The sequence below is a fragment of the Dendropsophus ebraccatus genome, chromosome 2 (assembly GCF_027789765.1).
Source record: "Dendropsophus ebraccatus isolate aDenEbr1 chromosome 2, aDenEbr1.pat, whole genome shotgun sequence".
NCBI lineage: Eukaryota > Metazoa > Chordata > Amphibia > Anura > Hylidae > Dendropsophus > Dendropsophus ebraccatus.
This window is the reverse complement of record NC_091455.1, coordinates 204,366,036-204,388,187: the sequence shown is the minus strand read 5'-3', so window position 1 is coordinate 204,388,187 and position 22,152 is coordinate 204,366,036. Positions and strand designations below refer to the sequence as shown.

The window sequence follows — 22,152 nt, the reverse complement described above, 5'->3', positions numbered from 1 at the left end:
TCGTGCACACATTTTTTTTTTGGCCATACTAAGGGCTAAAACTATGGTTTTTAAAAGGACCAAAAATATATCATGTGACCATAACCCTAGAGAAGATAATATGGTTGCAGACATCCAATCCACCAGACTTTCCCTCCCACCCCCAGTCATTCATCTTATACAACCTTCGCCTGAGGTGCCTCTATGTAACCATATGATCTAGATCCAACACAGTGCAGGATCTGCCGCATGGTAACCGGATATGGTGCTAAGTGCTAACATCATGTGTCATTATACAGAAGGAGTCGAGGAGCAGGTTGAATGCACGCATATATTTACAGATAAAAATAATACATACAAAATGAGGTGTACACACTGCCGAGTAAACAACGGATATAAAAGCACTAAAATTTTAAAATAAAAAAAAAAAAAGACAAACTATAGTCTTTGCCCAACACACACAAAATCCAAGCCTTCAGATCATAAACCGCGTCACCATACCTAAACAAGATGGCCGCCACAGGCTAATCAGGGCCAGTGACTCCTGTTCTCTAGCAGGAGTGGGATAGGTAAAACTTTAAGAGTAACTTTATGACGGCTAGATTGCTGAACTAGCAATTCACTAATCCCCTAGGACTAATGGGACAACTGTTAGGTGTGGGCTGTGGTCCTTGTACTCCCATGAGCCCACACAACTATAAGCCAATGGACTTGCCTATCTTGGCTTCCACAGCAATTTGTTAAGGCCTTCACTGCCTACTAACTGCACAGGCAGCAGGGCTTTCTGAGAAATCCTGAACATGTGACCAAGGGTGCGTTCACACAAAGGAATAGGCGAGGAATCCACTCTCAATATCTGCTTAAAATTCCTCCCATAAAATATGTACAGAGCAATGTCCCATTGTGTTTAATGGAAGTTCCGCTCTGCTGTTCAAGCTGCAGAATTTTCTGCTGCAGATCTGCTTTTCGCTCAAAGAATTGACATGTCATAGAGGAATACTATAGAAGTCAATGGGGGCTTAAATTCCTCTCAAATTCTGCTAGAGCTGAATCGGTGAGGAATTTAAAGCAGAAAACTTTTCTCCTCAATTCCTCAGTGTGAACGCACTCTATGGCCAAGTTCACCTGGTGTAAGACCCGGCCAGGTCACGGAGCGGACGGTGTCAGAAAAGATCATCCCGGCCAGTACTGCAGTACTGACCGGATGATCTTTACTGCCACTGAACTCGGATGCGGGCACATTCGTGTGTGCCTGCATCTGAATTCCCCTCTGCACACAATGGAGCTCCATTGTGAGCACTGACAGGTTTTCTGCAGCCGCTATTCACTAAATAGCAGCCACAGAAAACTGACATGTCAGTTTTCTACGGTGCCACTGGGGATCCCAGCCGGAGTGTATACCCCGTGTATATACTCCGGCCGGGATTCCCTTGGCCTGCAGCAAAACGTAGGTTCCGTACCAATCACGGCCGTTGCAACAACGGCGGTGATTAGTATGGAACTTACGTTGTGTGAACATGTCCGTAAGCTGTATCCATGTTTCCTGGTCTGTCTAGGGCTGCATCCAACTTCAGGAGGAAATTTGTAAAAGATGACTTTACCCAAGCTGACAGCACCCTTTGGACCATTAGGAGACACGGCTTTGGCACGCTGGCAAAACTCATTGATAAAACGGTGACACGGCCGAACCAGGATCCGCCAACACAAGCCGTGAGATCGCTCGATTCTTGTAAACAGCGCAAGACGTTATATAAACTGTAACAACAACAAAGTATAAATACAAGGCGTGCCCGGGCTACAAGCCTGAGAGCCAGCTCGTGTAACCACAGGTCACCACCCCAGCTATGTAACTGCAGGCCCCGCCCCCTGGGTCCACCAAACACTGGTGCGAATACAATATATACTAATATACATGAGGCGACACAAACGCACACCGTTCATCATCCACATTGAATTGGCGCCGACCGCCCCACGCACTTCAGGTTTCACATTGTGGTAAACTTTTTGGGTTTTTGTTTTTTCTTCTCTTCACCTTAAACTTTATATATATAAAACACACAAACATTGAATCGTGAGCGAAACAATGTAAAAAGTTCTTGTGCAAACTAGAAAACTTCATTGTAAAAATTCAGTCCAGTACAGGGGGTGGGGGCAGGGAGATTGGGTGTAACAAATAGACTTGGGATATAAAAATCGCCCACATGAGGGTCTCTCTCATGCCCAACAAAATTTGGGCACCAACAACATTTCTTTCTAGTAACAAAGGCAGGTGGCACTGCCATAAAGCGGGCACCGATCCTCCGGCAGTTTCCGCAACCAGTAGGGTTTGCATTTTTTAAAGGCCTGGAAACATGGTGGCATTGGACTGACAGCTGCTTGTGAGGGGGATCAGGAATAGTTTGCCGGTCCTGGCAGTGGGGGGTCCTGGTCCATACTACACCCAAGGGCCTCAATGTCATTGCTGATGTCAGAGATCATCCGGTCCCACTCATCTCCTTCAGATGGCACCGACTGGTCATCTGATCCTTCCACAGCACCATTGCCATTTGTGGTGGAGTTGGAGGCGGTGCTCATAGTCCGTCTGTAGCGACCAAAGCTGTCCGTGATGATCCCACGGCCGTCCTTCACGCCAATCGTTTCCAGGAAGTTCTCAAAATGTTGGCTGTCCTTCTCGGGGATGAAAGGTCGAAGTCCTGAGCAGAAGACAAGGCGGGAGGAAAAACGTTTTACTAAGAGACATTACAAAACGCTGAATATACAGTACGCTCATATAGGGGGCAGTTATTCTTATTGGTATTGGCTGCGATTATACACTCACATAGGGATATATAGGGGATTGATTATTCTTATTGCTATTGCCTGAGATTACGTGCAGGGAGACTAACGTTGGATTTGGTTTCCCTGCAGATCTACGTCAGCCGTATCCAGCAGCTTGTATACCACCAGGCAGACCAGAGACTGTCACAGATATCCGATTATGTAGATAGATCCTTAGGGAACAGATCCCCACCAGTAACCCAGCAGATCCACAACAGATGAAAAGCGTCTGATTGCTGAAGGCACTACGATCACCAGGATGGGGCTCCCTCAATTTGATCAGGGCAGCGGTCAAGCATGCGCAGTGTCATGCCATTTAGTCTCTATGTCCCAGAGTCCCATAGCAGTAAATAGAATGCGGTGCACATGCTGAGCTTTGTGTAAAAGTGAAAAAAAAAGTCGCAAATACATAAATTTCTCATATTTACAATAAACTGAAAACTGCTTCTTAAAGCTGAGATTCTGTTAGTTACAGTATCCAGACAATTTGGTTACTAACATGAGCAGCACCGACTACTGATAGTTTGCTACAATGTATCTGTATCCCAAATTACAGTATAGGTCAGCAGGACCCTGTACCATTGTGGACTAAGGCGACAATCACACGTCTAGAGAGGAGTGAATTTACAGTAATACTGAAGCAAAACAATTTGTTAGCTCTGCAGTCGGCTTATCATCCAGCTGCCTTTTAAGTGTCGTTCCTCCCAGGGTGCTCGGAAATGCTGGATCCAGTCCTGAGAAATTTCTCCCAGTTTGCCAGGACTGGATCCAGCTTTTCCCGGAATGGAGCGGCACTGCGTTAAAAGGCAGCAGGCTGATAAGCCGACTGCAGAGCTAACAAAGCAATTCGCTTTGTTATTATTGTAAATTCGCTCATCTCTACATATGTCCACAGTGCGGTCCGCATCTGTAGTTGTCTACAATGCACAGACTTTTTCACTAGAGAATAGCAATCAGACCCCATAAGACATAAGGAGGTGTTGAATGTGTGAATGGGTCCGCAGTGCTGTCCGCAATTGTGGACAGCCTGTGAAACGTGTTAAAGAGCTATGGCCTCTCCTTACCGAGTAGCAGGAACTTCCTGCTGTCCCCGTACAGCTGCCGGAGGTTGATGCAGAATTCGTGGATGGAGGCGCCGTTTCGGTACTCATGGAGGAGCATCGCAAACTGCTGGATCTCTTGGGAAGAAAGCTTTGTCCTCAGCTGAAGGTAAGTAAGCAGGAAATCAGCAGAAGAAAAGAGAAACTGTGGCCTCCAAACCAAACCTTGGTCCTGGATTCTTCTAATCAGATAGTCCTATATTCTGTTTCTGGGAAAGCCGAGTGACAACCTGGCCCCTATGTCTGCTAGCCTGGACAACAAAGCTGTTTCACTGCATAAACTAGGGCAATATAATCCCCTTACAGCTCCCTCAGGGGTTGTCACTCAGCTTTCCCAGACTCCTAGTTATGAAGCATTATGTCAGAAGGGATGTATTCTAACCTGTGCGCACAGAGTTGCCATTCAAAGACTTGAGAAAACTAGGAGACAACCTCCATGGACAATGTAATGGCAGCCATATTGGTTGTCACCCAGCCTCCTCATACTTTTCCTTGTAGTAAGAAAGGGCAGAAAATAACTTGACTCAAGTATCAGAAATTGGGGTCCAAATATTATAAACAGTTCAAAATGGGTCCCATGACCTCGCCCTTACTGTCATCATGTAGTCGTGCAGTAACTCCGCCGCCGTGGCGCTCAGCTCACTCTCGCTGGCCGTCTTGTTGTGAGGTGGAGAGTTTCCTTCATTATCAGGAGAATCCTGGAAGGAGCTGTCAGGAAACATAATGATAAGTAGGCTGCACTCCTGTTCTGTGCGCTCTATGGCGTATGGATGGTGCCCAACCTCATGACCAGCCCTCTCCACTCTTTACGGAGGTGAGTGGAGCCATGCAGGGCACTCACTATATACAATGAACTCTCTGATCAGCACCATGTTACAAGGTTATCACTAGGACGGTACTCACAAGGCTCCGGCCTCCAGGTCATAGCCCTCCTTCACCTCCACTTTGCTTGAAGAATCATCTGTAATAAACACAATGCCATTTACTCATGGTCCAAAGCCCAAAATATTGCACTGTGCCCACCAGACACAAGAGGGTTAAAACACTTTTCTCTATAAATCAGTCAGGTGCTGCAGTCCTGTTGACTGTGACATCTAAAGGGTTAGAAAGCCTTCAAAGCATTTGCGCCTAATAATGCATTGAGTGGATTTTATATTCAATAAAAAATATATATATATTGTTTGCCGTTTTTAGGAAATCCGTATAGATTTCCTGACCTCATAGGGTTCTTCTGGGCATGAACACCCTTCAGGATTTTTCCTGATGGGTGTTCTTGCCAGAAAATAGGCCCGGATATTGTAAGACATGTCCTTTATTAATCTGGAATTCACGCACGGCTGCCCCATAGACCTTGAGCCGCTGCCAGAACCCGGTTAAGTGCCATCGGGTGCTGACAATGGCCCGTTTACTGTATGTGCTCCAAATCAGGAGTGCATAGTTAATGTGGTGCTGTGTTTGACAGGGTCGGGAACCATTGGCTACCAGCCCTGTCAACCACTAGCCCTGGCAGCACTATGCCTCCAGCCACAAGAGGACGAAAAAACGTCCAGGAGCATGGCTGCAGCCTGCCACAAGTGGCTATAATAGTTTTCTACACAGTAAATGTCTGTACTCTGCAGTCACTACCAGTCAGCAGAGATCTTGTTAATTTGATTGAATTAAAATGCAAAGTCTATAATGAAATTGCATAGATGTCTTTCAGTGTCTTTCAGTTTAGCAGTGTCATCTCCTGACAGAAACCTCTCCGTACCAGTCACATCCTCAGGAGGACGGCTGAGACTCCATCATGTCTGGACTTATCTTACGTACCGCTGTGTAAAGACAAATGGCGAGTCGGGGTCGACGCACCATCAAATATGGCTCTGTCCAAGAAGTCGATGGTGGATTCTGTGTACACGATCTGAAAGACCTGGCCCAGTAGCGAGCACAGTTCCTCCGCAGTCGCCTGTCAGAAGGAAAAGGAAGAAATAAGTGATGTACATGACATGCGCCACGTGAAATGGTGGAGGACAAGATGGCAGACGTGCTTACTTTACTCTCTGTAGCCAGGATGACCAGGCAGCAGGACTCCACAGGGCCTGTCCCGCACTCTGACAGCGATCCTGATGTCAGCAATTTACCGCTTTCGGCAGACAGGCTCTGACTGGGAGAGATACCAGGGTCTTGGGCTGTGGATAAAGAGAAAAATCATCATCATCAGGAGGAGGAGATCTCATTCTATCGTTATATGAATTATAAAACGCCAGATTACAGGATGTGTAGAGGACCCCATCTTACCTGTTTTGAGAAGCACCAGGTGCAGGCAGTCATCCCGGATGTAGGAGACTGCGGCTATGTCATGAATGGGGACTCGCAGTATGATATCCTCTCCGTCTCTCCACACCACCTTGACGTTATAGGCGGATAAGCTAATGACCGCATCGTGTTCCTGGGTGAGCTGCGCCGGGAGCTGGTGCAGCCGCTGTACAGCAAAACAAAAGTAAAGTAGTAATCTTATAGGTGCTCTGCATAAAAGCTACATCTCCCACAATTCTTCTTTTTTTTTTTTTTTAAGAATTTATTTTAACTTTTTGCAAGAATACATTTATACTAGCAACCAGGCACAATCCACCTAGAAAAACATGGATGCGAACATATCACCAGGTACTACAGATTTCAAGGAGAATTACGCTAACTTATAAAGTTTTAGGAGTAGAAACATCAGGTATCCTTTGGTGAGAGAGTCCCAGACCCACCTGCGGGGACCACAGGGAATAACAGACAATATATTTATATTATATATATATATATATATATATATATATATATATATACATACACACACATATATATATATATACACATACATATATATACACACACATACATATATACACAGTGCAGCAATCAATCACAGCTCCTCTTTCATTTTACCAAAGCAAAAACACACACACAGAGTGCTGGTTTTGTCACTCACCTTTGCATTGTCAAGAAGCTGAAGAATTTCTGTGCGGCTTGATGGATTGAGGTATCCGGGGATGGAGGTCAACTGCCCTAAATACTGGAGAGGACACAGAAAAGTGAATACAGGATTAGGACCCTTACACATTATGGGTGCGTTCACACGTACAGGATCTGCAGCAGATTTGATGCTGCAGATTTGCTTCGAATCTGCAACTTCAAATTTGTGCCATTGAATGTGCTGCAAATCCTGTACGTGTGCATGCACCCTATATCTCCCCCTGCTATAGGCTTCTGGTAACTCACTGTGATTATATATTTATCCTTTTGGTTGTGTTTGAATTGGCACCAATATGGCGTCCAATCACAATGCTAACCATCATTTCATAGCTGCAAAAAAGATGGTTGAGAAGCTGCGTCTATTGTTACACTGCCCCTAGTGGTGAAGGAAAGCCCCATGCTGTCCGGATGGAGTCTGCAGTAGCCAATACTCCGGATCATCACATCCCGTGCCCTGTGACTCATGGTGTCACACACTCCGCTCACCTTTACTTCTTTCTCTATATAATCGTTTAGCAGCACATCGGGCTCCACGCGATGCTCCGCCTGTGACACAGACACGGTGTGTAGCGGCCTCCGCTCAGTCACCTTCTCCTGAGCCTTCTTGTCTCGGCCCTTCTCCCCTTTCAAGAACACCCGTTTGAATGGAGACACAATTCCAGGCTGCTGGGAGAGAGGATCAGATGAGAGGTTAACGAAAACAAGTGGACATGGAAGAAAGTATCATGACTGAAAAACATGATTACTAAGGGAGAGAGAGAGAAAGGAGAGCGAGAGAAAGAGAGAGAAAAAGAGAGAGAAAGAGAGAGAGAGAGAGAAAGGAGAGCGAGAGAAAGAGAGAGAAAAAGAGAGAAAAAGAAAGAAAGAAAGAAAGAAAGAAAGAAAGGAGAGAGAGAAAGAAAGAAAGAAAGAAAGAAAGAAAGAAAGGAGAGAGAGAAAGAAAGAAAGAAAGAAAGAAAGAAAGAAAGAAAGAAAGAAAGGAGAGAAAGAAAGAAAGAAAGAAAGAAAGAAAGGAGAGAAAGAAAGAAAGGAGAGAGAGAAAGAAAGAAAGAAAGAAAGAAAGAAAGAAGAGAAAGAAAGAAGAGAAAGAAAGAAAGAAAGAAAGAAGAGAAAGAAAGAAAGAAAGGAGAGAAAGAAAGAAAGAAGAGAAAGAAAGAAAGAAAGAAAGAAGAGAAAGAAAGGAGAGAAAGAAAGAAAGAAGAGAAAGAAAGAAAGGAGAGAAAGAAAGAAAGAAAGAAAGAAAGAAGAGAAAGAAAGAAAGGAGAGAAAGAAAGAAAGAAAGAAAGAAAGAAGAGAAAGAAAGAAAGGAGAGAGAGAAAGAAAGAAAGAAAGAAAGAAAGAAAGAAAGAAAGAAAGAAAGAAAGAAAGAAAGGAGAGAGAGAAAGAAAGAAAGAAAGAAAGGAGAGAAAGAAAGAAAGGAGAGAGAGAAAGAAAGAAAGAAAGGAGAGAAAGAAAGAAAGGAGAGAGAGAAAGAAAGAAAGAAAGAAAGAAAGAAAGAAAGAAAGAAGAGAAAGAAAGAAAGAAAGAAAGAAAGAAAGGAGAGAGAGAAAGAAAGAAAGAAAGAAAGAAAGAAAGAAAGAAAGAAAGAAAGAAAGAAAGAAAGAAAGGAGAGAGAGAAAGAAAGAAAGAAAGAAAGGAGAGAAAGAAAGAAAGGAGAGAGAGAAAGAAAGAAAGAAAGGAGAGAAAGAAAGAAAGGAGAGAGAGAAAGAAAGAAAGAAAGAAAGAAAGAAAGAAAGAAAGAAAGAAAGAAAGAAGAGAAAGAAAGAAAGAAAGAAAGAAAGAAAGAAAGAAAGAAGAGAAAGAAAGAAAGAAAGAAGAGAAAGAAAGAAAGAAAGAAAGAAAGAAGAGAAAGAAAGAAAGAAAGAAGAGAAAGAAAGAAAGAAAGAAAGAAGAGAAAGAAAGAAAGAAAGAAGAGAAAGAAAGAAAGAAAGAAAGAAAGAAAGAAAGAAAGGAGAGAAAGAAAGAAAGAAAGAAAGAAAGAAAGGAGAGAAAGAAAGGAGAGAAAGAAAAAAGAGAAAAAAAGAAAAAGAGAAAAAAAGAGAGAGAAAATAAAGATCCCTGTACACTGTATACTGAGGTCAGCAATTGTGTGGGGGGCCTCCCGAATCTCCACCTGATAGGGGTTGTATGTGATGAAATTTCACTGCCCGAACCCTTTGTTCTCTGAAAGATAACCCACTGCCAGAGCTGTCTGCTGCCCTCTCACCATAGTGAACACATTGAAAGTTTAAAGACATCTTCTTCCACCTGAAGCTGAGATTAAAAAAACAGCACCAATATCTCCAGCAACCGGTGACAATAAGGCAAAGCTGGAGTCAATGAACAGAGAGATGGCTGTCCCACCAGATCACTCCTGAGCTCAAGACATCAATACTAGATCATCCAGGAAAAGAGGTCGCTGTCCCCCCAGATCACTCCTGAGCTCAGGAGATCAATACTGGATCATCCAGGAAGATCCGTCGCTGTCCCCCCAGGTCACTCCTTAGCTCAGGAGATCAATACTGGATCATCCAGGAGCAGAGAGGTCGCTGTCCCACCAGATCACTCCCCATCTCAGGAGATCAATTCTGTATCATTAGGGAGCAGAGAAGTCGCTGTCCCACCAGATCACTCCTCAGCTCAGGAGATCCGTGCTGGATCATCCAGGAAGAGAGGTCGCTGTCCCACCAGATCACTCCTGAGCTCACAAGATCAGTGCTGGATCATCCAGAAAGAGAGGTCACTGTCCCACCAGATCACTCCTCAGCTCAGGAGATCAGGGCTGGATCATCCAGAAAGAGAGGTCACTGTCCCACCAGATCACTCCTCAGCTCAGGAGATCAGGGCTGGATCATCCAGGAAGAGAGGTTCGCTGTCCACCAGGTCACTCCTCAAGCCGCAGGAGGTTACATGACCTTTAACCTTATGTTCCCTCAGCAGACAAGGGTAATACAACAGATCAATCCACAACCTGCCTGGTTCACCTACCGGCAGAGGTTTTTACCACCTAGTGAAACAGGAACTTGGCGTCCGCACAGAGGAAGATACTGTAATAACACTGTAATCTGATGAAGCGGACAACACCTTACCCACAATCCCCCAATACCTCTCTATATTTCCCCTTCAAGATGTATAAATCACCGGGTTTATGTGAATACTTTTAATAACCTTTTAGGGGTGTCTACTGCATCTCCCGGTGTCAACTGACATGGGTGACAATAACTATAGGCCACAAGGGTTGTCACCTATACATATGTACACTCTTACCCCTGGTTACTTTCACTGTCAGTCCTCAATGCAGTATTACAATCTTATTCATGAACCAGGAGGTTCTGGATGAACCCGGCTCTTGTTCATGGAATGATATGGTAACTACATATCCAATTACCAGTAACAATGAAACGATTACTCCTGCGTTATCACCAATCCCGGCTGCCCCCACACCTGCCCCCTTTCTTCCTACCTCTCCATCCATCTGCGAGTGTGGGGGGGCCAGGCCTTCAGAGCTGCACTCGTCTGCATGAGATCACCCGCCGGCCCGGACACTACGCTCTCTGTACAGTTCACACGGCAGTCAGTAAGCAGGAAGGAGCGGGGACCACAACTTCCTGACAAACAGCACAATGCAGCAACCACCTCTCCTGTACTGATACACTGTAACAAACCACTGACAAGTGCTACAGGTTTATACAGGTGATTCCTCTTACCACTACACTGCAGCCCCTGCTGCTTCAGGTTCAGGAACAGAATAAAAGGACTCCAGTGAATACTGACACATATACAGATGAAGCAGGGATGGGAAAGTGCCACTTTATAACATGTACGTTAGTGTGACTCAGGGTGACACAACCTCCATGGCATCAGGACCAACCACAGTGACTAAATCCCACTATAAACACAGGAAAGAGACAGCACAACCACAGACCTGACATACGTACCATGACATGGAGAGAGGAGACCCCTTACATGAAGAGGCGGAGGTCAGCGGCGTCCATTGTGTGCATGATATATATAGGCTGCAGGGTTTTATACAGCGTACGGGGCGAGGGAGGGGGGAGGCGCACCCACCGTACTGACAGGAGCAAAGACAATTCCCAGGAACAGGCAGTGAGGGAAGTGACAGACCGCACCGAGAACAAGACAACCCCACCCAGACAGCGAGAGGAAACCCAGACTACACAGTGCAAAATACTACCACCTACTTACCATCTGCTGCCAAGAGGAGTAATAGTAGTTATATTCTTGTACATAGGGTGCAGTATTATAGTAGTTATATTCCTGTATATAGGAGCAGTATTATAGTAGTTATATTCCTGTATATAGGAGCAGTATTATAGTAGTTATATTCTTGTACATAGGGTGCAGTATTATAGTAGTTATATTCACAAGCAAGTAGATGTGTTGGCACTATCAGTAACCCGTAGTTTGTATGGAGCTATTTGTGTGTTCAGGTTGAGTGACCTTGCGTGATAAGGTGCGTTGTAGTCCTTGTTAACTGAGTAATCTCAGTGACATTCCTGCATCACAGTGGTGCTCAGCGTAAATGAGAAAGCAGTTCATTTAATCAGCACAAGCCATTGAGAAAGTAAAAACCAGCGGCACTCACCGGGTTAATGCAGTGATGGTGATTTATTGGTAAGATGTCATCTTGCAGGCAACTTCAGGGCAGGGGGAGACAGGTCCAAAGGTGCTGTGCACCGTGGCAACAGCCGTTTCGCGGGCTAACTTTCCCGCTTCATCTAGCTAGATGAAGCGGGAAAGTTAGCCCGCGAAACGGCTGTTGCCACGGTGCACAGCACCTTTGGACCTGTCTCCCCCTGCCCTGAAGTTGCCTGCAAGATGACATCTTACCAATAAATCACCATCACTGCATTAACCCGGTGAGTGCCGCTGGTTTTTACTTTCTCAATGGCTTGTGCTGATTATAGTAGTTATATTCTTGTATATAGGAGCAGTATTATAGTAGTTATATTCTTGTATATAGGAGCAGTATTATAGTAGTTATATTCTTGTATATAGGAGCAGTATTATAGTAGTTATATTCTTGTATATAGGAGCAGTATTATAGTAGTTATATTCTTGTATATAGGAGCAGTATTATAGTAGTTATATTCCTGTATATAGGAGCAGTATTATAGTGGTTATATTCTTGTATATAGGAGACAGTATTAAAGTAGTTATATTCCTGTATATAGGAGCAGTATTATAGTGGTTATATTCTTGTATATAGGAGGCAGTATTATAGTAGATATTCAGCTCAGAACAGACATTGTGCATACTGGGTTTAGCCCTATCACACTTGTGTAGTATTGTGCGCTCTTGAGTTGTCTCTTCCCTTTTCTGACTTGTTGCAGCTGATATATTACATTACATGCATGGCACTGAGCACAGGACAGGTAAGGTGTTGTTATTCTTGCAGTGATTCCTTTGGGTTTCTTGCTCTGATCTTACAGCTGAGCCCATGCCTGCAGCTATAATGGGGTCAGGGTCCCGCACATTCACTTGGGGCACACCAGGTAAGGCAGGAGCGCTGCAGCAGACAACACCCGGTATGTTCCGCTTTCCTGTTATGAATGTTCTGGCACCGGCGCTGGAAACGCAGATTGTCTAAGAGTCCTGAGAATGTGCAGAACTCATGGATCCACGGAAAGTTTCCAGGACGGAGAGCTCCTCACCTTCTCTGGACAAACATCATGTCACCGTGGGATGGGGGAGGTGCAGGAACCCAAAAACCGCAGCAGAGACAAACACTGTATATGATATACAGGGACAGACAATACAACACCTGACAACTACTCCATGTTATCCCTGTGGTTGTCACCTTCCATCTTGGTGCATGCAATGTCATGTCAGGTGTATATGTCTTTTTATTATAAAACCTGAGGGGTTAAATTCCTATACACAATTATACAGGTGTCAGTAAAGTACCCCTGGAGTACCTCTTTATGATAAAAAAAAAAAAAATACAAACTACCCCTTCCCTCTGACATCACCTATGGTGAAAGTTTTCCTCTAGAGCAGGGGTGTCCCATCTGCCGCCCTCCAGCTGTGGCAGCACTACAACTTCCATCATGCCTGGACAGCCAAAGGCTTTATGGGAAGTACAAGGGGTGGGGGGGGAGGTGTCTAGTTATATCACATCTACATAAGAGCAGATGAATGGAGACTGTGCCACCTTCAGGCAGAATTGGTAAAACACCTAATAGGATGGGATAAATAGTGAGGAGCCTTCCTGTCAGGTGTGAACAGGTAAGGCTGGTAGAGAAGGTGTAATGGTGGTGGTGGTGGACCATCTGGATCAGTCATGTCAAACTTTGGCCCATGGTGCCATTATTTTTGGCCCGCCAGGCAATTCAGGCTTTGAATTACATCTGGCCTGCAATTGCATTAGATTATGATATGGTTGGTCCGAACAGCTGCTCATATTATAATCGAGAGGGCAACCATATCTTTGCGGCGGGACCGGCATCAGAAGTGGGACCAGCAGGATGGGTTAAAGGACAACTCCAGCCAAAAGTATTTTTTAATATGTTATTACTTATGGAAATTTAGACAAATTCCTAATGTACATTAATTATGGGAAATGCACATATAGGGCTATTTCCCTTAATTTCCCTGAAATACAGTGACGTCACAAATCAGGTGTAATTCCAATGGAGTGTCCAGAAGGGGGCGCACTATATAATTCAATGAGTACCATTGACTTCTATATATAGTGCGCCCCTGCTGGACACGCTATGGAATCAATGACTGTCTATGGAACAGGTCTGTATGCACACATATACACTGTACTACTCCCCCATCATCTGCTCATAGTATGAGCAGATGATGGGGGAGTAGTACCAGGGCCATCCCCATCACCAATCCAGCCCCCCTGCTGCCGCCACATATGCTCTGTACTACTTCCCCATCATCTGCTCATACTATGAGCAGATGATGGGGAAGTAGTACCAGGGCTATCCCCATCACCGCCGCCCCTGCTTTCACTCGTACCCTGCATACCTCCGGTGGCCGCAGCTCCGGCGTCCGCGCTGTTGTAATTGAGAAAGGAGGCCCCGATCTCAGGGAGGAAGTAGGCCTCGGTCTCAGGCCTACTTCCTCCCTGAGACCGGGGCCTCAATTACCGCAGCGGACCCGCCTGGCACGCCGGAGCTGCGGCCACTGGAGGTATGCAGAGTACAAGTGACAGCAGGGGCAGGCATTGGTGGTGATGGGGATAGCCCTGGTACTACTTCCCCATCATCTGCTCATAGTATGAGTAGATGATGGGGAAGTAGTACCAGAGCATATGTGGCTCCAGGATCAGGTTGAAGTGCAGGGGCGGCATTGGCGGCAATGCAGATAGCCCTGGTACTATTTCCCCATCATCTGCTCATAGGATGAGCAGATGATGGGGAAGTAGTACAGAGCATATGTGGCGGCAGCAGGGGGGCCGGATTGGTGATGGGGGTGGCCGATACTACTCCCCCATCATCTGCTCAGATGGGGGAGTAGTACAGTGTATATGTGTGCATACAGACCTGTTCCATAGACAGCCATTGATTCCATAGTGTGTCCACCAGGGGCGCACTATATATATAGAAGTCAATGGTACTCATTGAATACTATATATACATAGTGCGCCCCCTGCTGAACACTCCATTGGAATTACACCTGATTTGTGATGTCGCGTTATTTCAGAGAATTTGAAGTCTCCATGACCTACTAAATTAAACAAAATAGTAGTATGTGCATTTCCCATAATTAATGTACATTAGGAATTTGTCTAACTTTCCATAAGTAATAACATATTAAAAAAATACTTTTGGCCGAACTTCTTCTTTAAGTATGGGGGGCTATATGTAAGAGACTATGGGGAGGACTGGCTACTTTATGAGACTACAGGGGAGGGCTGGCTACTATATGAGATTATTGGGGAGGACTGGCTACTATATAAGAGACTATGGGGAGGGCTGGCTACTAAATGAGATTAATGGGGAGGACTGGCTACTATATAAGAGACTATGGGGGAGGGCTGGCTACTATATAAGAGACTATGGGGGAGGGTTGGCTACTACATAAGACTATGGGGGAGGGCTGGCTACTACATAAGATTATTGGGGAGGGGTGGCTACTATATGAGACTATTGGGGAGGGTTGGCTACTATATGGGACACTTGGGGGCTGGCTACTATTTGGGCACTATTGGGAGGGCTGGCTACTATATAAGAGACTATTGGGGAGGGCTGGCTACTATATAAGAGACTATGGGGGAGGGCTGGCTACTATATAAGAGACTATTGGGGAGGGCTGGCTACTATATAAGAGACTATGGGGGAGGGCTGGCTACTATATAAGAGACTATGGGGGAGGGCTGGCTACTATATAAGAGACTATGGGGGAGGGCTGGCTACTACATAAGATTATTGGGGAGGGGTGGCTACTATATGAGACTATTGGGGAGGGTTGGCTACTATATGGGACACTTGGGGGGCTGGCTACTATTTGGGCACTATTGGGAGGGCTGGCTAATATGTGGGGCAATTTTGGTTGGGTTGGCTACCACATGGGTTGGGGTTTAATCATATCATAGCAATTTATCATAGTGCACAGTGCTGGGAGACTCACACCACTGACAGTGGCAGGAACACATCCCATCTAATGTGCACTGAGAAGAGAGAAAAGCCATCTTGTCCACATGGGATAATATTCCTGCAAAACCCTTCATCATCAACTGGGGTCTATGTGACAGTGAATTTCTGCTGTTCTGAAGGCCGAACCTGATACTAGATGGAGTAGGGATATTCAGTGTATATTACACCCAGGTCCTAATAGAGAACCCATGTAAGTAAATGAAAGCTCCACCTCCACCTAGTGGACAAAGAAAATATGAGCTACAAGGGGGTCTGCATTACACATCCTTCATCCATATACTCTATTAGGGGGTCTACATTACACATCCTCCATCCATACACACTATTAGGGGGTCTACATTACACATCCTCCATCCATACACTCTATTAGGGGGTCTGCATTACACCCTCCATCCATACACTCTATTAGGGGGTCTGCATTACACATCCTCCATCCATACACTCTATTAGGGGGTCTGCATTACACATCCTCCATCCATACACTCTATTAGGGGGTCTGCATTACACATCCTTCATCCATATACTCTATTAGGGGGTCTACATTACACATCCTCCATCCATACACACTATTAGGGGGTCTACATTACACATCCTCCATCCATACACTCTATTAGGGGGTCTGCATTACACCCTCCATCCATACACTCTATTAGGGGGTCTACATTACACATCCTCCATACACTGTATTAGGGGGTGTACATCACACACCCTCCATACACTCTATTAGTGGGTGTACATCACACATCATTCATCCATACACTGTATTAGGGGGTCTACATCACACATCCTCCATACATTCTATTAGGGGGTCTACATCACACATCCTTCATCCATACACTCTATTAGGGGGTCTATATCACACATCCTCCATCCATACAGTGTATTAGGGGGTCTACATCACATATCTTCCATCTATACACTCTATTAGGGGTTTACATTACACATCCTCCATGCATACACTCTATTAGGGGGTCTGCAGTCCCCGGTTTATCACATTGCACTACTGATCTATTGATTACAATGAATCTTGTGTGACGCCACATTATATCTGCACCTCCAAACTAGACGCAACTTCTCCCAATGACTACTTGACACCAGATATTCAGCTGTGTAAGCTGAGGGGCAGGGGGCGACCATTACCAGTACAGATCAGAGCACATACCTGTCTTCCGTCGTCTCTCTCACTGCAGCAGGTAACATAATAAGAGCCATATACACAGTCACCTGAACCCCAATGTCCACTGCCGGGAACGGAGGGGACGACGCGGTGTTCCGTGCAGCTGCCGGTTGGATCCCCGGGTGAATAGGACATGGCTATCAGCTGATCTACACACCACAGCTTTGTACCTGAGCGCACTGGACACCGCTCCATTAATAATGCAGAGCTATACGACAAGGTGAGGGTTAAATATCACTAGACTTCATCATGGTTAGGGAGTGTTACAATCAACTCCAGGCAATAAAGTTTCAGTGTAACCTGCCGTGTGCACAGGGGAGCAGTACTAAATCCGACCATTATATAACCTGTATATTCAGTGCTCTCCTCTATAGGCTCTATCTCTAATCTTCAGTTGTTGCTGAGCTAGTGGGTGTAAATATACTGCTACAACGTCTCCATACAAGGAGAAGAGGGGCTCTACATCTCTGTGACACACCCTCAGAAGCAGCAGTAGTGTGGAGGACATTACAGAGCAGTACTGGGTAGTGTAAGCTGTAAATCAGCTATGTTTTTCTAGTCCTGGATAACTCCTTTAACAGCCTGGATCTAAAACGGATACATAATAATACATTACGCTGCACCAAACCATCGAGACAAGAGCACTTTGTGCTGCTAATGTGTTTTGCTAACAGACGATTGTACACAATAGCTACAACTGTACCAAACCCTCTGCTGTAAGATGTATTCGTTTAGTGCACTTTTTTGCCTCAGGAAGTGGGTAATAAGGTTTCCATTTACTGAGAGTCACATAGAGACCCGTAAGATGTAAAGTCCCAGCACTATTTATATAATTCTGCAGCCTCCACAGCAGATGTTCTGCTTAATAATAGAATCTGCCACAACCGTGGAGACGTTTCCTGTCAGGTAAGAGGCTCCTTACTCTGATCAACATAAAGGGGTCGTCTGGACAAAGAATCCACAACTGAAATTACACCGGGGAACACTACAGTAATAAAGAAGAACACCAATATACAGAGGAGGAGGAGGAATCGCCCTGTATATAACACACAGCAAACAGCACAGGAGCCAACAGGGAAGTCACAGGACAACCTGTGGGTATTTCCATAGATCATCACCTTACAGTTTACTTACCTCAACAAATGTTTAATCACTGTGTACATAGAGGACATTACTGATCCTGACTTACATCCTGTATTATACTCCAGAGCTGCACTCACTATTCTGCTGGTGTGGTCATGCTATTCTGCTATGTATGAGGTACATAAGAGATAGAAGTGACTCTGGTCTTTGGGGGATACACATGGCCCATGCAGCAGATTAGAACCCAGGAGCATACACTCTTCCCCCACATACTCCAGATTGGCTCTTACCTTTTTGCCCTTCTTGCCGTCATCTTCCATCTCTCACCTGCAGAGTCTCCTCCTCTTACGATCCTGGGCGGCAGATGATGAGTGGGGAGAGGTGGGGGATGGTGCTGCTGTCGCCCGTGATGGGGAGTACAATGACATGCCTGCAGCCCAGCAGCCACAGGGGGGATTATGGGATGGAGGAGCCTTGTGGTGGGAGCGGCCGGGGGCAGATACGATGGGGCGAGATTACTGGTGCTGGGAAACTAAAACCTGATGATGGAGTCCACGTGAGCAACGCATCTGCAAGATAAAAGATGAGAGAGTTACGGATAATAAAGGGAAAGACAATAGTGAGACACACTGGTGAGAATGGGAAGGGGACAGACAATAGTGAGACACACTGGTGAGAAGGGGAGGGGACAGACAATAGTGAGACACACTGGTGAGAATGGGAAGGGGACAGACAATAGTGAGACACACTGGTGAGAAGGGGAGGGGACAGATAATAGTGAGACACACTGGTGAGAATGGGAAGGGGACAGACAATAGTGAGACACACTGGTGAGAAGGGGAGGGAACAGATAATAGTGTGACACACTGGTGACAAGGGAAAAGGACAGATAATAGTGAGACACACTGGTGAGAAGGGGAGGGGACAGATAATAGTGAGACACACCGGTGAGAAGGGGAGGGGACAGATAATAGTGAGACACACTGGTGAGAAGGGGAGGGGACAGATAATAGTGAGACACACTGGTGAGAAGGGGAGGGGACAGATAATAGTGAGACACACCGGTGAGAAGGGGAGGGGACAGATAATAGTGAGACACACCGGTGAGAAGGGGAGGGGACAGATAATAGTGAGACACACCGGTGGGAAGGGGAGGGGACAGATAATAGTGAGACACACTGGTGAGAAGGGGAGGGGTCAGATAATAGTGAGACACACTGGTGAGAAGGGGAGGGGACAGATAATAGTGAGACACACTGGTGAGAAGGGGAGGGGACAGACAATAGTGAGACACACTGGTGAGAAGGGGAGGGGACAGATAATAGTGAGACACACCGGTGAGAAGGGGAGGGGACAGATAATAGTGAGACACACTGGTGAGAAGGGGAGGGGACAGATAATAGTGAGACACACCGGTGAGAAGGGGAGGGGACAGATAATAGTGAGACACACTGGTGAGAAGGGGAGGGGACAAGTAATAGTGAGACACACCGGTGAGAATGGGAAGGGGACAGACAATAGTGAGACACACTGGTGAGAATGGGAAGGGGACAGACAATAGTGAGACACACTGGTGACAAGGGAAAGGGACAGATAATAGTAAGACACATTGATGATAGGAGGGGGGGCAGATAATAGTGAGACACACTAGTGAGAAGGGGAGGGGACAGATAATAGTGAGAAACACTGGTGAGAAGGGGAGGGGACAAGTAATAGTGTGACACACTGGTGAGAAGGGGAGGGGACAGATAATAGTGAGACACACTGGTGAGAAGGGGAGGGGACAAGTAATAGTGAGACACACCGATGAGAATGGGAAGGGGACAGATAATAGTGAGGCACAATGGTGAGAAAGGGAGAGGACATATAATAGTGCAGCACACTAGTGAGAAGGGAAAGGAACAGATAATAGTGAGACACACCGGTGAGAAGGGGGCAGATAATAGTGAGGCACACAGATGAGAAGGGGAGGGGACAGATAATAGTAAGACACACCGGTGAGAAGGGGACAGATAATAGTGAGGACTAGAGATGAGCGAACCGGGTTCGGGTAGATCCGAACCCGAACGTTCGGTATTTGATTAGCTGGGGCTGCAGAACTTGGATAAAGCTCTAAGGTTGTCTGGAAAACATGGATACAGCCAATGACTATATCCATGATTTCCATATAACCTTAGGGCTTTATCCAACTTCAGCAGCCACCGCTAATCAAATGCCGAAAGTTCGGATCCGGATCGACTCGAGCATGCTCCAGGTTCGCTCATTTCTAGTGAGGATCACTGGTGAGAAGGGGAGGGGACAGATAATAGTGAAACACACTGGTGAGAAGGGGAGGGGACAGATAATAGTGAGACACACTGGTGAGAAGGGGAGGGGACAGATAATAGTGAGACACTGGTGAGAAGGGGAGGGGACAGACAATAGTGAGACACACTGGTGAGAAGGGGAGGGGACAGATAATAGTGAGGCACACTGGTGAGAAGGGGAGGGGACAGACAATAGTGAGACACACTAGTGAGAAGGGGAGGGGACAGACAATAGTGAGACACACTAGTGAGAAGGGGAGGGGACAAATAATAGTAAATCACACTGGGGGGGAGGGGACAGATAATAGTTAAAGTGAATGTACCATCAGGCCTGAGCTGAAGCACTGGAGGCAGGCCGACCCACCCTCAGTGGCAGGAAACCCCGCCCCTCTATGATGCGGCTTCATTGATTTTAATGGAGCCGCATCATAGAAGGCCGGGGGGTTCCTCCCACTGGGGGAGGGTCGGCCTGCCTCCAGTGCTTCAGCTCAGGCCTGATGGTACATTCACTCTAAACACACTGGTGAGAAGGGGAGGGGACAGATAATAGTGAGACACACTGGTAGTAGGAGGGGGACAGATAATAGTGAAACACACAGGTGAGAAGGGGAGGGGACAAATAATAGAGAGGCACATTGGTGAAAAGGGGGAGGACAGGTACTAGTGAGACACACTGTTGGGAAGGGGAGGGGACAAGTAATAGTGAGGCACAATGGTGATAGGAGGGGGGGGCAGATAATAGTGAGGAGGGGAGGGGACAGTTAAGAGTAGGGAGGCACACTAGTGAGAAGAGAGGGGGCAGATAATAGCGAGAAGGGGAGGGGACAGACAATAGTGAGACACACTGGTGAGAAGGGGACAGATAATAGTGAGACACACTGGTGAGAAGGGGACAGATAATAGTGAGACACACTGGTGAGAAGGGGACAGATAATAGTGAGACACACCGGTGAGAAGGGGAGGGGACAGATAATAGTGAGACACACCGGTGAGAAGGGGAGGGGACAGATAATAGTGAGACACACCGGTGAGAAGGGGAGGGGACAGATAATAGTGAGACACACCGGTAAGAAGGGGAGGGGACAGACAATAGTGAGACACACTGGTGAGAAGGGGAGGGGACAGACAATAGTGAGACACACTGGTGAGAAGGGGAGGGGACAGACAATAGTGAGACACACCGGTGAGAAGGGGAGGGGACAGATAATAGTGAGACACACCAGTGAGAAGGGGAGGGGACAGATAATAGTGAGACACACTGGTGAGAAGGGGAGGGGACAGACAATAGTGAGACACACTGGTGAGAAGGGGACAGATAATAGTGAGACACACTGGTGAGAAGGGGACAGATAATAGTGAGACACACTGGTGAGAAGGGGACAGATAGTGAGACACACTGGTGAGAAGGGGAGGGGACAGATAATAGTGAGACACACCGGTGAGAAGGGGAGGGGACAGATAATAGTGAGACACACCGGTGAGAAGGGGAGGGGACAGATAATAGTGAGACACACCGGTGGGAAGGGGAGGGGACAGATAATAGTGAGACACACTGGTGAGAAGGGGAGGGGTCAGATAATAGTGAGACACACTGGTGAGAAGGGGAGGGGACAGATAATAGTGAGACACACTGGTGAGAAGGGGAGGGGACAGACAATAGTGAGACACACTGGTGAGAAGGGGAGGGGACAGATAATAGTGAGACACACCGGTGAGAAGGGGAGGGGACAGATAATAGTGAGACACACTGGTGAGAAGGGGAGGGGACAGATAATAGTGAGACACACCGGTGAGAAGGGGACAGATAATAGTGAGGCACACTGGTGAGAAGGGGAGGGGACAGATAATAGTGAGGCACAGAGGGGATGACAGGGGACTGATTACAGTGATGCACACAGCACTCACGTCCCGCTCGCAGCCCCCGCCTCACACTTCCTCCTCTTCGCTCTTTTCCTCTCGCCGGGCGCCCCAGAATCTTTTCAAGTCTCCTGCCATGTTGGGTGTAGACTTCCCAGCATGCAGCGCGACGCGAAAAGTGTGTGAAGGGACGGGGCGTGTCTGGAGGACTGACGTCATCT

The 22,152-nt window shown here is 46.4% G+C and overlaps 1 protein-coding gene across 3 annotated transcripts; it reads right to left on the bottom strand.

Annotated features, from left to right (window-relative positions):
* Positions 1-291: 291 nt before the first annotated feature.
* CCM2 (CCM2 scaffold protein) lies at positions 292-22,145 on the bottom strand. 3 transcript variants are annotated; one of them, XM_069959207.1, is made up of 11 exons: positions 21,980-22,145; positions 18,059-18,337; positions 7,383-7,562; positions 6,853-6,936; positions 6,174-6,357; positions 5,928-6,064; positions 5,706-5,841; positions 4,800-4,857; positions 4,490-4,604; positions 3,861-3,999; positions 292-2,672 (listed from the first exon to the last, which is right to left on the bottom strand). In XM_069959207.1, the coding sequence occupies exons 2-11, from the start codon at positions 18,086-18,088 to the stop codon at positions 2,368-2,370; spliced, it is 1,368 nt and encodes a 455-aa protein (XP_069815308.1). In that variant the 5' UTR covers positions 18,089-18,337; positions 21,980-22,145; the 3' UTR covers positions 292-2,367. The 3 variants fall into 3 exon arrangements, with proteins under 3 accessions (XP_069815308.1, XP_069815309.1, XP_069815310.1); XM_069959208.1 differs by having other exon boundaries at positions 7,383-7,559; XM_069959209.1 differs by lacking the exons at positions 18,059-18,337; positions 21,980-22,145 and adding an exon at positions 10,814-10,941 and having other exon boundaries at positions 7,383-7,559.
* Between the last annotated feature and the right edge of the window lie 7 nt (positions 22,146-22,152).